General features: G+C 33.3%; 1 protein-coding gene across 1 annotated transcript in view; it reads right to left on the bottom strand.

The window, feature by feature from the left end:
- The window catches only part of DIAPH3 (diaphanous related formin 3), a 474,633-nt gene that overhangs the window by 128,052 nt on the left and 329,357 nt on the right, over positions 1-17,224 (bottom strand). The window contains exon 25 of the mRNA XM_090258348.1: positions 14,543-14,678. Coding sequence (XP_090114474.1) covers positions 14,543-14,678 — 136 coding nt within the window. The remainder of the gene's footprint in view (positions 1-14,542; positions 14,679-17,224) is intronic.

Below are 17,224 nucleotides of genomic sequence, written 5' to 3'. Positions count from 1 at the left end.
TTTTGAGGATCATCAATGTCCGGGACAGAGATGGTATCTAAGAGAAATTCAACAGATCCCCCATGTTACCATTCAAGAGCAAAACAGACATCACCTTTACAAAAGTGAACAGGAGGAATTGTGTCAAAATAGGGAGGCTATTTCAGGCCCAGAAAGAAGTGATCTAAAAGAGTGCACATCTTTAGAAGTGTGCCCCAAGCCGGCTTTCAAGCCTGGGGTCCACTTTACAGAGAAGGAAAATAAGAAGAGAAAGTGTGGAAGGAAATTTCAAATAAAAATAACTGAATTCTACACTGAAATTAGAGTTAAAACAGAGGGAAAGGGAGAGGGGGAGGAAATCAGCTAAGTTGTTTAACATTGTTCAGGTTGCTGCTCAGAGTCAGAAATTAAATTTGCACTTACAGAAAAGAGTACATCTTTGCACATCCAAGTTTGTTGTGGTGATTCTGAAATACCTATTCGTTACCAATACCGGAAGAGCACATAAAACAAACTTAACAGATGTCATATCTCATCCTAGGATTGGGCTAATTTACCTTTTAGTGAGTCTTCTCAAATAGAATACATACAAATTGAGGAATTTTTGTCCCACAGACATGAATTCCATAAATATTTGAAAACTGCTCATTAAACACCTCTTGTAGAAAAGATACTGTATTAGAAACAGCAGCTCAAAGAAGGTTTTTTTTTTAATAGCTAATTTTGTATAAAATAATTTTATTTTTGTAAGATTTATTCACTGAAAAATAATGGCATGTTTAATTTTCATGTATAAAGAAACTAACTTTATAGCCAAATCAGAACATTAACTGAAATATCACTTAAAATAATTATAGTAGATGTTTCATATCATTTTCCTTTTTTTATTTTTTATTTTTGTATTTTATAAAAGATAATATTACCTAATTAATGGACCTTTATGCCAGAGGTCTCTGATAAATTTCTAGGAGGATACATTGAATTCTCAAAACTTTTGATTTCTGTTTTCAAAACTAACTGACCTCAAATTGGAGCAGGCTAACAGCATGCCTGTCCACTCAAGACTTGGTTAGGGGAGCAAAGGGGGAAAAAATTGGAACTATTTTAACAACATAATCAATAAAATATACAAAAACAAAAAACAGACTTGGTTAGCTAAATTTTTATATCTGTATGACTCTTCAGATTCTAAGAATGCTAAACATTGTTTTCTGGAGATAGTCTTCCCTTCTCCCCTTCCCTTTCCCTGTTGAGACATGATGAATGGCGACTGTGTGAGTGTTCTAATTCTATTACATCAAAGAGCAATGCTTTAGGAATAGGACAGAGCCAACCATAAAATGGAAATTTTCTCATGGGCGAGAGAAAAGATTTGGAAAACAGCGCTTCTCCACCGCTTTTCCCCACCATGAGAGTGTGGTAGTTCCGAACAACGCACGGTATCGTTTCAGCTTTTCTGATTTCCCAGGTAGAGAAGAGACACTTATTAAACTTCCCACTATGCCTCCAAATACAACCTTAAGACATTTTATGTTCAATCTCATAACTTACGAAATGGCACTTCCTCCAATGCTACACCCCTTAAAGTGGTGAAGTGGAAGAGTCCATTTAACACAGTATAACCCAAACCCCATGTTTACTTGGACTAGGTTCCTTAGAATCTCATAGAAGAGGTCTCTGAAAACCGTAATCTATGAGGAAGGTGAGCAGCATTAGGGGCTTTCTGCAAGGATAAAAGGTGGTTCCAATGACTGTAAATGATCATTTTTCATCTACCAAAGTTCAAATTGGAGTATATAGCAGAGTGGCAGGGTAATTGATTAAAATATTTAGATTTACTTATTAACTGATTTAATATTTATCCAACAAAACCATTTAATAGATTCAAGAAATAGTGAGTGACTGGCATCAAAAGATGCTATGCTTTTATTAGGAGAAAAAACACCATTGTTCAATAAAAATATTTCAAAATGCTTTTATTCACATGTGAATTCAATAGAAAATATAATTTAATTAGCATCAAGAATATCCACTGGAAACGAGATCATAATTGCAATTCAACACCAACAGAATCAATACTTCTTCAGATACCTGAAGTGCACTGGAAAGACTGTCTTTCTTGGCTTTGAATTAAGATAGTCCCTTTTGTAAACCAGTTTTACTAGATTTTATGACATTTGAAGGCTACTTTGCAGTTAGGTTAAAAAGAGGAACTGTCAAACATTTAAAATCTTTAGAACTATAGAACTAACGGCAAGTCCGAAAATCTGAGTTGGAATGACTTTGGGGAAAACTATTCAGCTTTCTAATGCAGTTACCATTTATACAACACTCATGAAATTAGAGATGGAACCTCCGATTCAACAATGATTTGACAAAAATATTTCTACTTTGCAAGAATTCTCGCCTGAATATCACTAATAGTTTAAAAATAAACACTCAAAGGTATATATTGAATTAAAATTACTGTCACTTCTACCCATTAGTGATAATTATCAGTGGAAGTTTTATTGTGACAGTTCACTCTAGCCGAGCAATGGTCTCGCAAGAATTGCTCACTCCCAAAACAGTCATCTTTTTTCTGTTATTACACTAGTCTGTCAAATTCTTCCTGCCTTGGGGCACCCTAGCCTGTATTAAGGCTGCCCTTGATGTTAACTCTGTTAATATTATGCTGCTTCTAATTCTCTTGAAGAATGGTGGATACTGAGGAAGGAAGCTATCCAGGAAATAATATTTTTAAATCCTATTACAAAATAATGTCTAATTTCATCTGAACACAAATGGCTATTTATGCCATTTTCAAGTAACACATAAATATTCAATTTCTCTGCTTAATTTTCCCAGTGTGCCCCAGGGTACATTTATTCGTCATCAAAAGTCAAATACTACTGAGTTCCCTTTTCACTAGGCAAAATAATCACTTTAGACTGAGCAACCTTCACCACCAAGTTCAGCACCACTGAATGGATTTCCTTCAACTTTAAGGATTTAATGTCAAAATGACCAAAAATAAGAAAAGAAAAGAGACAGCTTATTAATAAAAAAAAATAAAAATCTGGCTCCTGCTATGACCTTTTGACACATTGATATTTTCATCTCAAAAAGATATACAAACAATAGTACAGAAATACTGGGAACTATAAGCTGGGGTAAAAGGATAAGAAGAGCACAATGGTTGGTTACTGATTGGTTACTGGAACAATCAGCAGCCCAGGAGCTTGCTAGCATTTCAAAAGTTCAACTGCAAATATCCTCCGTTGTTAGAAATAAGCTGGAAGCTTAAGATTTTCCTAACATCATTATCTTTAAATCAATATTTTTACTCAACTACTAGATGCTCACTTTCCAACAAAGATCAGTCACTTTGCAAATGTGTGCTTTGGCTACAGGAAGACAAGAAAAAAATTAACACCCTGTCTGGGTAGCTCAGTTGGTTAGAGCATTATCCCAATAGTCAAGGTTGTGAGTTCAATTCCCAGTCAGGGAACATGCAAAAGTCAACCAACAAATGCATAAATAAGTGGAATAACAAATCAATCTTTTCTTCCTTCCTTCATCTCTCTTTATCTCCCTTCCTCCCTATAAAATCATTCAATAAAAAATTAACAGAAAAGTTTCTTAAAAAGAATTGTTACAAAAATTAAAGAATAGTCTGTATAAATTATTAATCTACCTCAGGAGTCAACAAACTTTTTCTGTAAAGAATTAGATAGCAAATATTGTAGGCTTTGTGGAGTATATGATCAGTGTCCCAATTAGTCAGCTCTGCACTTGTAGCACCAAGGCAGCCAGAGACTATATACGTAAAGGAATGCATGTTCCTGTTTTGCAATGTAAGTTATTTATAAAAACAGGTGCAGCTCGAGAGCTGTAGTGTGATATTTTTCTTTATATATAAGTATTAATATTCCAAAATAAACTCAAAATGGAAGAGATGTCATTTGACCAATTACATTTTATCAATTGTCTGACATATTTTGAGAGGCTTCTCTGGTACCTACTATGTGTAAATAGATTGATAGGTCCTATGAAAAAAGGAAGGCATAAAGCCATGTTCTTGAAAGACATACATAATCTGTTAGAAGCATTAGACTATAGCAAATGAAATTGCATTAATGAAATATTTCATACTTAAGTTATATGGCAAGATTATAATGGTTTATTTTTTAAAAAGGGGTTATCTGTTATCAAGGACATATATTTAGAAGGCATTCTGAAGAATGTGAGAATTGAACTTAATCATATTTTGTTATACTCAGTTAAAAATGAGAGAAGAGGTATTTATGGCAAAGGGAACAGCAGAAATAAAGGCAGAGAATTACCATGACTACGGTAGTAAGATGGTATAACCAGTTCAACAGAGATGGAGAGCAGTCACTGAGATGTACAAGTTCACTGTCTCTTATCCATAACCTCTGCAGTCAGATATTTCAGAATCAGTTTTTCAGACTGTAGAAAATTTAAAAAGGTGTATATGCAGTAAAATCTTAACATACCCAGAGCAACCTGGGGCAACATTCTCTAATTAAATTTACTATATTCACATTTGATGGGACATCCTATCAGTTCAGGTCAGGTGTGGCATCAAATGTGTTTGGGCACTAAGTTACTAAAGAAAATTAAGGTTTTCAAAGCATTTTGCATTTTTGAATTGCAAAAGGGGTTTTGACAAGAAGTGGATTTTGCTGTCCTGAGGCACTAAGCAGTCCTGTGTGTGTTGCAATTCTGTCTGCTTGGTTGTTAACAGTGTTTTGACTGGCACCAATAAGTATTGGGCTTTAGGGATGGTATAAATTTCACCTCTTTTTTAACTGTCAGATATATTTTTTCTTTTTCAAGTGTTGGACTAGACTCTATGAAGATACCAAGAAGTTTCAAAAGTGTAGCTCTCTCTGGCTCTAAAACAATTGGAGGCCTCTATAAGCCTGTTTCTCAGGGTAAATGCTAAAAACAAATTTACATAATATTTAAAGAGTACGTATTATAACAGAAATGTGATGTTTCTTTTTAAAATAGATTTTGGGGTAGGGGGAGAGAGAGAGAGAGAGAGAGAGAGAGAGAGAGAGAAAGGCTGGGGGAGGAGAAAGAAAAACATCAATCGGTTGCCTTCTGTGCTTGCTCCGGCTGGGGACAGAACTGGCAACCTAGGTATGTGCCCTGAAGAGGAACTGAACCCACAATCTTCTTGTACAGGATGGCGCTCCAACCAACTGAGCCACCCAGTCAGAGCATTGGTTGATTCTTGTATGTGCCCTGACCTGGGGATCGAACCTGCAACCTTGGTGTATCAGGGTGATGCTAACCAAGTGAGCTCCCAGCCAGGGCCATGATACCTTTCTGAAAAGCTGAAAGGATTAATGGTTATGTTTGAAAATAAGACAATACTTATTGACTGCCTATCTCTGAAAATAAAAGAATAACTTCCCATCAAACACAAGTAATTCCACTTGGAATGGGCAATATGGCATGAAAGGGCTCATCATGACAACATACACAGGTTTGAAAGTGTACGCGATGTAAATAACAACCAATGGGGGGGGGGGGGACAATTACCGAAGGAATATTCAATGTTATACTCAAAGAAGATGCCACCGTGATAGAGCTCTCAATTACAACACAATAAATGTAGCTGATGTTATCAAAGTTGTAGCATTCTCTGCATATAACATCAAAAGAACTGAATGGTATACAGTATTCCCTCACTTATCGCAGGTATTACATTCTATACCCCGACCCCCCTGCGAGAGGTGAAAATCTGTGAAGTAGAAACCTTACATTTATTTTAGTATTTATATATATTTCAAGGCTTTATAAACCCTCCCCACATATTTATAAACCGTTCCCAGTACCTCATTAACCTTTTCCACACTTTTATAAACACTACTTATGTGCTTAAACATATTCTACACTCTTAAACCTACGTAACTTTAACAACATGCGTATACAGTACCGCAAAATCCCGCAATATAGCAAAAAATCCATGACAGATAATTAAATATAATATTTTTTAAAATCCAGCGATACAGTGAGGCCGCAATACGTGAACCACGATATAGAGATGGACTACTGTAATTTCTGCCCCAGAATGTGTACAGGGTGAATTTGTGTTATAAAGTTATAAATATGTTATTAATATAAAGATTTTTTTGGTAAAATTCTTAGAATTCACGCTACACTATAAAGATTGAAATTTTGTACCCCCCCAATTTTTTATAATTAACATTTAATCTTTTACTCCAAAACAAGTTTAAATAAAAATTGAAGTCTATTTTCTATTCATCATATAGTTAATATAATATTCATAAGGGCAATGAAAAACCATAAAAAAATTTATTTTTAAATATGCATTGAATAGTAACAAGTATGAGGATGTATCATGAAGATGCTTAACCAAGAGTGACACACATAACTCAATAAAGTAGAAAAAAAGAAAAAAAAAAAAAAGGAAAAATCATGGTTTCAAGATACCTTGTGTTGGAGAAGTCTGAGACCCTCCTCTCCTAATTTCCCTTTTCTGGGGCTTTTTGGAAGAAGACAGAAGACAGTGTGTGAGCCTTGTCAGCCACACAAAGATGAGTATTAGTTCACACCAAGGCTGACTCCGAATGAGTTTTCACAGTTGAAGCTGTGTTATTCCAGAGAATTTGCTGCATGCAAGTAAAAAGCTATAACTATTAGCGAGACTTTCAGAAAAATTTCCTACAAGTCACCCAATATTGATTCATGGAATCTCAGTTTCTTAGTAACATTAAAAGAAAAGAAAAAGTAACCCAAAACACTAATTTGAAAGAATATATGCACCCCTGTGTTCACTGTAGCATTATTCAAAGTAGCTAAGATATGTAGGCACCCCAAATGGCCATCAATAGACAAGTGGATAAAAAAGCTGATACATATATATAATGGAATACTATGGCCATAAAATACTAAATACTATGACCATAAAATACTATGGCCATAAAAAAGATTGAAATCTTGCCATTTGTGACAGTATGAATCAACCTACAGGGTATTATGTTCAGTGAAAAAAGTAAGTCAGAGAAAGACAAATGCCATATGATTTCACTTATATGTGGAATCTAAAGTACAAACTAAACAAATAAAATTGAAACAGACTCATAGACAGAGAGTGGAATGGTGGTTGCCAGAGGGGTGGAGAATTGGGGGACAGAGAAAAAAATGTGAAGGGATTAGAAAGCACAGATTGATTGTCACAAAATAGTCACAGGGATATAAACTACAGCAGGAAGAATATAGTCAATAATATTGTCATAACTATATATTATGCTAAATAGGCACTGGAAATACCAGGGGGAACAATTTGTAAAGTATAAATAAGATTGTCTAACCACTATGCTGTACAGTTAAAACCAATACAAAATAATGAAAGTAAACTGTAACTGAAAAATTAAAATAAAAAATAAAACCTAGTATATTATAAATTCCCTGGTTCCTTCTGGGTCAAACAATAAAAATACTGAAGATGTTTCTACCCCCTTCAGAACTCTTGAGCTCTGTTGGGCCCAGAACTATTCAGACCATTGAAAAATCCCTCTTTCAAGAGGGGAAGGATGGTACTGATGTTTTCCTCCTAGTTCTGAGCACTGGAATAAACAAATCTTTGAATAAACACAAGAATCGAAATGGAACCTGAACCAGAGTAGGGAAGCCTTCCTAATTCGGCAATTATCCCCAAACTTCGCAAAGAAAGAAGCTATCTCGTTTAAAATCACTGAATATGGTACCAAAGAGACAACTGTCCCTCTCAAAGGTTTTCAGAGAAGATAATTCTCAACCTCATACATAGGTATAGGCTAGTGCCAGTTACCAATCACTAAAATCATTTCGGTACTTTTTCCCTGAACTATCGTTAAATCATCAATAGAGGTATAATAGCACAATAGTTAAGAATATGACCTTTGGTCAGAGAACATGAGTACTGGCTTCACTGCTAGCTAAATCTGTGACTATGTACAAAGAAATTAAACAACTGTTCGATAAAAGTAGTATCATAAGTTTGTTGTAAGCATTACATGCAATAATGAACACGTATGGAGCCTGGCAAATAGTATGTGATCAATGGGAGTAATAATAGCAGTAGTGCTAGTACTAGTAGTAGTATGAGTATTGTTGCGGTTATTATCGGCAGTAGTATTACTATTCAAAAAGGGGGAGTAAGAAAAGAGAAGCATATCAAAGCCAATGTGATTTAATTTGTCATATTCTTCTAAATAGAGAAATGATTAAAACCACTGGCCTATTTATGTGCATCAATTGCCAATAATGATAGAAAACCAAAAGCACTACTGCATAAAACTAGAATATACACAATTATGGAAAATAATCTAATTTTATGTTATCCGTAGACGACAGGGTAATTGTCAAAGCCTTTATAAAAGCAAGTACACACATTAATTGTTATCTGTTGAGACTGGCAGGCATTCCCAAGTAGTATTTATGTAATATGCATTTCCTCTAAAATGGAGGGCTAATTGCTTAGTTATTCTAAATTGCAGAATGGAAAACAAAGGAGCAGTTTTGGCCATGTGGGTAAACAACAGATTTCTAAAAGCTAATTATCTTTTTATTTAATAGACTGAAGTTGCACCAAATGAGACATTTAAATCTAATAAATAATAAACAAATTGTAACCTAAAGACTAAAATATAGGAGCTGCTCATATAGTTTTTATTGCTCCATTAAATAGGCTCTTATTTACTTCCCCCACAAAACATAATTATACAACACTGGGTCCATTTCAAGGCCATTCTGATGTGCTATTTAAAAATTATGTGAATCAGCTTACATACTCAGGAAATCTTACAGCATAATATTTGAATTCTATTATCAAACACCCTATTCGTTTCCATGATTAAGAAACAGAAATGCAATTTCGAAAAACTTGTCCATGATCACATAAAATCACTATTACTATTTGTCTTACTAGAAATGATTACACAGAATGATAGCTATGCATTTTAAATAAATAAATACTAGTATCTATACTTACTAGTTTCTATATTGGATATTTAATACTTGGACATCTTCTAAATTAAAATAATTCAAATATAAACATCAACCTCAGAAAATGTATTCAAAATTTAGATGCTGATTAAAGACCTCATGAAAATGAAGTTAATTTGCTTGTTTGTTTAATGTAATATCAAATCATTCAACATAAATACAAAAACTATATATGTGAATATTTAAGAGACCTTCAGGCTCATCTTTTTTAGAGGAAACAAAAACGATAAAAATGTCCTTTTAATGCTGGCACATGTTAATGAGATGCTGTGTTTTCTTAGTTTTGCTGCTCAAAAGGATTTTTAATGCTTTATTTTTCTTCTTAGGGAAATTTAGCCCACTACTCTACCTTTTATTTTCACTCTGTTAACAAAAATCGCTTTCTGAAGTAACAGTGATAATAAATAATAGACTTGAAAATAGTTGCCAGCTTTCTTGCTAAAGGCAAGTAATGATTGATGATGGATAGGAAAGAGCAGGACTTTAGTTTACTACCAAAGGTGGTGATAAAAGACTGAACATCTTGAAAAAACATAGTTCTTATTTCCATGGTAAAAATACTAAAGTCATGAAAATATATAAAAGGAAGCTCCCTGTGGGGTTATGTTAGGATTATGTGAAGATGTTTCTCTCCCTCTGTCATTTAGGGACGCACGTCCTACAGACAAAAATAAGATGAAACAAAAAATTCCTGGTCCAGAGAATTGACAAAGCAATGATGTAAATTCAACAATTCACCTTCTACTTTTTTTTAATAGGAAAGCTAGGCTGACAACGTCTACAGAGATAAGAGCGGTACAGTTGTCCCTTGAACAATAGGTTTAAATTGTATGGCTCCTGTTATACGTGGACGTTTTATTCTTCCAATAAATACCCATTCTGCTTCCAATCAGCAGTTGGGAGTGCACAGAAGCAGGGAGCCAACTGCATGTAGTGATCTACACCATTTTATACAGGGAACTTGAGCACCCCTGGACAATAGTATCTGTAGAGATCCTGGAACCCATCCCCTACAGATATTGAAGGACAACTAAGTTTTGGGGAGTCAAAAATCATACACAGATTTTCGACTGTATGAGGATCTGGGCCATAAACCTGATGTTGTTCAAGAGTCAACTGTACTATGTTCTGTACTAAAATTTAATAGCTATTAAAGAAAAATAGTATAAAGTTTTAGCTAATCCTTATAATAAGATGTTAAAAAATACACTACATTAGACAAATAGTATAGCATCTACCAATTTCTGAGGAGTTTTATATGACCGATATTTTAAATTTGTATGTTTGGTATGCATCAATATTCTCCTTAGTTCTCTAAGATCAAATCTGTGGCCACCACTTGCCACCCAAACATGTTCCTATCTCCACCTCATTATCCTGTCTTATTTTACTTCACATGACGTTTTATAATCTGTAATTATCTTGTACATGTGGTTTGTCTAATTCATTCATTAAAGTTTTAAACTTCACTGCAGCAGGGACATTACTTATTGTTATTTATCACTGTAATCCCAGCATTCAGAAAAATAAAAACTATTAGTTGATGAATAAAAGAAACAAAAATGGCCAAGCTATTAAATTTCTTTCCTGTACCAATAAAATAATACTGGAAGACCATAGCCCTTATATTTTTCATACTAATACAATGCCTTTATTGAAGATAGTATCTGTCAAATATCAGAAATGCATTAAATTCAGTGTATCTGTTAAGTGTCAAAACTGATATTTTGCGTAAGAATATTTTCAGTAATAAGTGCTATTTAGACATACTTCTTTGTAACTTACTTTATAAAGCTTCCAAATGTTATAAAAATCTTGATTTGACATAAAGCATATTCTATATCTAATATGGAAAGGAAAAGGTAACTGCATATTCATGTTTTACTGTTTTGAAATATATAAAAAGCTATCAACAAATAAGAAATATTTGATATTTATGATTCACTTGACTATAGCAGCTACATTAATATTAAGAGACTAAATATTTTGTTCTTCTATGTTAGTCATGTTAAGTTTAAAAGAAAACTGAAGACTATTCAGAATAATCATCATTTATTGAAATTTTAGATGAGTTCTTTCACTTTGGTGAGAAAATGACATGTTTGGTACTATGAAATTTGAAATATACCTCTAGATTCTTTAAAACTGTGTAGTCTATAAAAAAAATTTAAGGTTCATTTCAAAAATGTTCAAATGTTTTTTAAAAGAGGAGATGTTTCAAAAGTAGCTTACAACACCATAGCTTTCTGTTGTATCAAATGTTGTCTTACTTTGTATCAAGTGACTTTGATTAAAACTATAAAAATATTCCCAAATAATATATAGTATGTATTTAAAGACATTATTTGAAGTATTTATTGAATATAATTTATATAAATCAATGTTACCCAGACTATCCCTTGAAGAATACTCTCCCAGAGAATATCATAATGTATGGCACATATAAACCTCAGCATATTAAAGGCTTTGGAAACTCCCATCAAGTGAGAAACAGTTTTATAAAATAATCCAATAGGTCAAATAAGATGAATTCTATAATTAACAAATGATACAACAGAAATCTTTCCTTAAATTTTAAAAATAAAAAAATTCACGCCTATTTTAATAATTAAGAATAGAAAAGTAACATCCTCAACATAAAATTACCTATCTGAAACTAACATAAACCAATTATTTACCATAATTAATGGTTAACTATTAGAACAGTTTTGGTAATATATGAATGACTAAGAAAGTTAAAATAAATGAAACAAAATAGTATTATAAAAAACTGCAACTAGATAAAAATTGAAGTGGATAAAATCATAAAAGAATATAATAAAACATATAACAAAAATGAAACACTTTTATATGTCAAGATACAAAAATAAAAAGCCAAATTGAGAAAACATAGTAAAAACATATTATTTAATGAGCTAACTTGTGTAAATCAATAAAAAAAAAAAGACTAAGACTATAAACACTTGGAAAATGTTCAACGTCAGTAGTAATCAAAGAAATGCAAACTAAGAAAACAAAACAACTTTTAAATCTATTAACAAAAATCTTAAAAACTGAGAATACTCAACCAAGGTACATTTATAAACTCATGTTGAAAACTGATGAAATTAGAATGATACTTTTAAAAATCAATTTGGCAACATGTATCAAAAGTCTTAAAAGATAGCTATCCTTTTCTATTCCATATCTTAATAATTATGTTTTTAATTATTTATGCATAAATGCATTTATCACATTGAATAGACGGAAATACCTATTGTTCTATGACCTCATTACAGACTAATGTAAGTCCGATTTCGTATAACATCCAGTAGATTCAGTGACATAGATATTAAGAATCACAATTAAGAATAACACAAAACATTCAGAAAGTTCAGCAAGATAAAGCAATACACTAAACTGCATATTCACCAGGATCATATAGGTGTTATTAAAAGGCAAAAAAAAGAAAAAGAAACTCAAAGAAAAATGTACCAAAATATTAACAGTAATTCTTTGGATAGGAGGATTATGAGGTGATGGTCTTCAGATTTACTACTTTTTAGGTGTTTTCTATAACACCTAAATGTAAAAGTATTACATTTAAATTGGAAATACAAAATGTAGTTATTCATAAAACTGGAACTTTCTGTCAGAAGAAATATAAATTTAAATAAAATTATTAAGGTTACATTGGATTTAAAGTTGTAAAATGTTTACTTCTTATCAGGTCTTAACTCTAGATTGATGGAACAGAGAACTGGGAGAGGCTCTGTGTGATAGATCCTCAGGCAAAACCTACAACGAACACTATACCCAATCTGCCCATCAGGAAACTCATCTAGCCATGGCTCAGTGGATTGAGCAGCGGCCTGCAAACCAAAGGATTGCCGGTTCGATTCCCAGTCAGGGCAAATGCCTTGGTTGCAGGCCAGGCCCACAGTTGGGGGAGCAAGAGAAGCAATGACACACTGATGTTTCTCTCCCTCTTTCTCTCCCACTTCCCCTCTCTCTAAAAATACATTAAAAAAAAAAAATCTTAAAAAGAAAGAAAGTCACCCAGATGACTCTAACAAACACTAAATGAGCTAATGTTCAAATAGCAGAATGTTTGGTAATCCAGGCAATAATAAATTATCTCAAAATGACTTTCAAAAGCATATTTAAAAAATTAATAATAAACCTTTCTGATCTCCATTTCTGTTTATACTTTAAGATATTTCTCAGGACACCTGAATTTCAAGTGTACTCTTAAAGAAATTGTGCTTAGATGATTCTTTTTTCCCCTGCAGGAAACATGTGCGATACATTAAGGTACTCAGTTTGCTTTATTAAAGATAAAATATGTCTGTAAAAATGAAAGGAGAGAAGGCAAGAAGGCATTTCCATGTATCCCTGGGGAAACCTTAGGTGAATTTGCAGCCGCCCTGAATTGTAAACTATGGTAATTTAGAAGTGAAGTTGATGGATTTTAATTAAAGGCTTCTGCAATCCTTAGTGACTTAACAGGTAGAAGAGCCAAAATTTTCAGGGGTGTAATTTAACTACAATTTACTTAATTCTTTTGCTTGGAAGTTTGTGGTATCTTTTAGCTTTGAAAAATATACATATATGTCTCTGCAAAGGTGTAAGTTTGCTATTTTTTTCTTTTTAAGTTTTTCCAAGAGCTTTTTATTAAAGAAAATTTCAAAAAATACCAAAGTAAATAATGTAGTAAATACATCCTTCCATTCAAGTATCCATCACCCAACTTTAGCATTATTACTTTCAGCCACTCTTGTTTCATCTATACAGCCACTGACTTTGCAGTCACACTAGGCTATTTTGACTGAAACCCCAGACATATCTTTCATTCATAAAATTTCAATGAGTTTCTAAAAGATACTTTGAAACAGTCACAAGAACATTGTCATGTCTATAACAAAAAACCTCAAATTTTTCAAGTTGACTTTTCCTATAGTTGTTTGGACTGGAATATAAAGCGTGGAGGAAAAGGGAGGTTTACAGTTATAAGCAAAACACAGTATGTTCTCATAGTATTAATTATTATTTTATTATTTTTCATACAAACTGTAAACTTACTTTTGCCCCACCCTATATTTAAGTTCCATTTGTTGCAATTGGTTGATACGTCTAAGTCTCTTAATCCTTAAGTTTCCCCCCCATCACTTTTTTCTTCCCTTAGTACCCTCATATGTTGTTGAAGAAATGGGATTACCTGGTCTGTAGTTTCCCAGTTTCCTATAGTTGTTTATTTATTAATTGACATAAATTATTACAGATTGGTTGTTGAAATAGTAGTCAAAGAACTATACTGGAACTACATAATATACCAGAGAACCAAAATCACCTACAAGCGAAGTTAGAATGAAAACACTACTAGTTAGTAAATTAAAGGAGGTAAGTCCATAAAAAAATGAAGTGCTCTACGATTTAACAATACAAGTAAGTAATCATATCTCCCTTCCTCTTTCACAGAAGTATTAAACTGCTATTTAAGTAACCAGTATAAATCTTAAGTATACATAGTATAAGTAGCAAATTTGATAGTACTTACCAGTTTTCGTTTCTAATAAGCGCTTTTTCTTTTGCTGACGTTCAAATCTTTCTTTTTCTGCCAATTCTCGGGCTATTCTGGCACGTTTTTGTTTTTCCTCTGCTTCTCGTTTTTTGACATTTTCCTTTATTGCTTGCTATAGAAAATTAATTTTGAAAACTGATCAGTTTTAGCCACAGTGATTCCACAAAGAAAATGGAAAATTATTAATCTGTAAAACTGTGATTAAATATCTTTTAAATAACAGTTACATATTATATTAGTAACACAATCATTTAAAAGATTAGCACACAAACCCTTGTTAAATCTGTCACGTATATCCAAATACAACTGTTAGGTTTAAAGCACCTGCATCTTAGTGTAATCACCTAAGAGAAGGGAGACAGAAACTAAAAATAAAAACCATTTAATTTACAAATCAAAACTGTTTCTCTACATATATTTCTGAAAGAATACATTTGTATTATAGTCTCATACTTTCTCTGCTAAGTAAACTATTGAGTACAAGTGAAACAGTTGAACAAATAATAAAAAGGAGCTGAAAATTTGAAATGGCTCCTTTGTACTACAATCATTTAACAGTTTTTCTCATATAGAGAGAAGTGTCATAAGGATGACTAACGAATGATCTGACGTTTCAAACTCAAGCCCTCTGACTGATCATCGAAATGAGTAACAACATGTAAACCATAAGAAGACCTCAAAAGACATGTGATCAGTTAATTTCCTACTTTCCAAGTTTTAAACAAATCAAGAAATACCTCTTATGCGGCATTAGTGGGAATTAGTAGGTAAATATGGATTTTTCTAAGTGCCAAAAAACAGCATGGCATCATATTGAATCTCCTATGGAGACTGTATCCTCAGTACCAATGAACCAAACAGGTTATCTAATTGCTAGTTTATCACTAATAGTATTAAATAGAAAAGTGTATAATTAAACTTTAGCAAGGAGGTGGCTTATCTTATTTTGGGGGAGGTGTTAATTCTTCCTTTACTGTAATATTTTTTAACCCTAGAAATAGTGTTTTTCATTAGAAATCAAATAAGTTTGATATTATTAACCAAAACAATGAAAGAAAAGCACAAGGGGGAAAAAAGAGGACAAAAAACATAGAGAGAATATTAATTCATCCATCCGTCACTCCATTCATTCATTCAATAAATACCTACTGAGAGACCGAGTAGTAAATGGTACTACTTAAAGATGAGATATGTACATAGCTCTAAAACAGGTTTATATTCTATGTGATAGGTAGGGCAGAAGGCCAATACAGACAATAAACAATAAAATATTTGATAAATACAGTACAAGAAAGAAACAGAGTGATGTGATAGAATGCCTGAGGAGCTACTTTACATTACGATTGTCAGTAAGGTCTGACTCACTGATTCGATATAGCTGAATTTTGAATGGCAAGGAGCGAGCTAGGTGACCATCTGGGAGAAGAACAAATGGAAAGGCTGTCGGAAGGTTTGAGACAGGCAGCCAGTACAGTGATATAAGCTGAGGGCAGGAGATCTGCTGAGGCCTGATCATTGGGTATTTTTGGTCTTCTAGGCCAGTTGGGTTTTCTTTTAAGGAAAATGAAAAACAACTGGAGATTTTCAAGCAAGAATGTGTAAGACCAAGCAGTCTGAGATAAAAGAACTAATCAAGCACCTTTGTTTCAAACTCTCTTTTCAAAGATATTTGCATAATGAAGCCTTATAAAATGGAGGTTATATCTCCCTCTTAAGCAAATGGATTGCTTTGCTGTCCAGTATGGGAAGCTGGGGAGAACAGGGCAGTTTTGTTGTTTCTTAGAAAAGATTGGGAGCCCTAAGTTTTGGATTTTTCTCCTGTAACACAAACTACTAAGCATGTAGATATTAAACCTGGCCCTCTTGTCCTGTGGGAATTTGGGCTAAATTGTTTACTTTGGCTACTGCTAGTGCTATAAAAACTGTGCTTTGTCTCTGACCCCCAAAGTCTTGTGTCTCCTGCCAACATCCATGGATGCTGGCAAACCAGCAAAGTAAATCCTCATACTCTTCACAGTACATGACATGTTAACTCATTACTATTGCTAAGCTCTGAAATACCAGCTGCAATAATAAATGCTTCAATGTGCAGTCCCTCCAATCTGCAAAATGGATTCTGCATTCTCCATTCTGGCACAGAATGAGAGTAGTAAGAGGCAGAGGCAAGATTTGAAAGCCAGCTATAATCTATGTTTTGTCCGCCACGTTGCTTCCTATTATGGTAGCATATGCTAAGTGTCAGCTATAGAACAAGAGTGAGATAGAAATCAACAAGTTTGGAAGATAGGAGAAGGCAACATTTAAAAAAAGCACGGTTTCAAAGGCAAGAGTGTATACCTGTATGAGTGTGTGCACGTGCACCAATGAATGTATGTGTGAGAAAGATGGTATAGGAAGAGCGGATTGTGGTGGAGAAGAAGATAAACATTCAGAAATCAAAACTGCTTTCTTGCTTGAGGGAAGTGAATACAAGGAAATGACAATAGATAAAAAAATATATATCATGTAGCTTATTTATAAAACTTACTAAATTACAAAATTTTCTGATGCAGATTTTCTACTTTAATGACTGTATGCATTTCAATGAGAACATTTAATAGACTACCTATTACAGATATAATTGCCACAACTTTTTAGTATTCCATTGAGCAAAAAAAA

This window comes from Furipterus horrens, unplaced genomic scaffold, assembly GCF_987537825.1.
Source record: "Furipterus horrens unplaced genomic scaffold, mFurHor1.1.pri manual_scaffold_12, whole genome shotgun sequence".
In the NCBI taxonomy this organism is placed as follows: Eukaryota; Metazoa; Chordata; class Mammalia; order Chiroptera; family Furipteridae; genus Furipterus; species Furipterus horrens.
The sequence above is the reverse complement of the archived record's forward strand: the minus strand, read 5'-3'. Positions and strand labels throughout refer to the sequence as shown.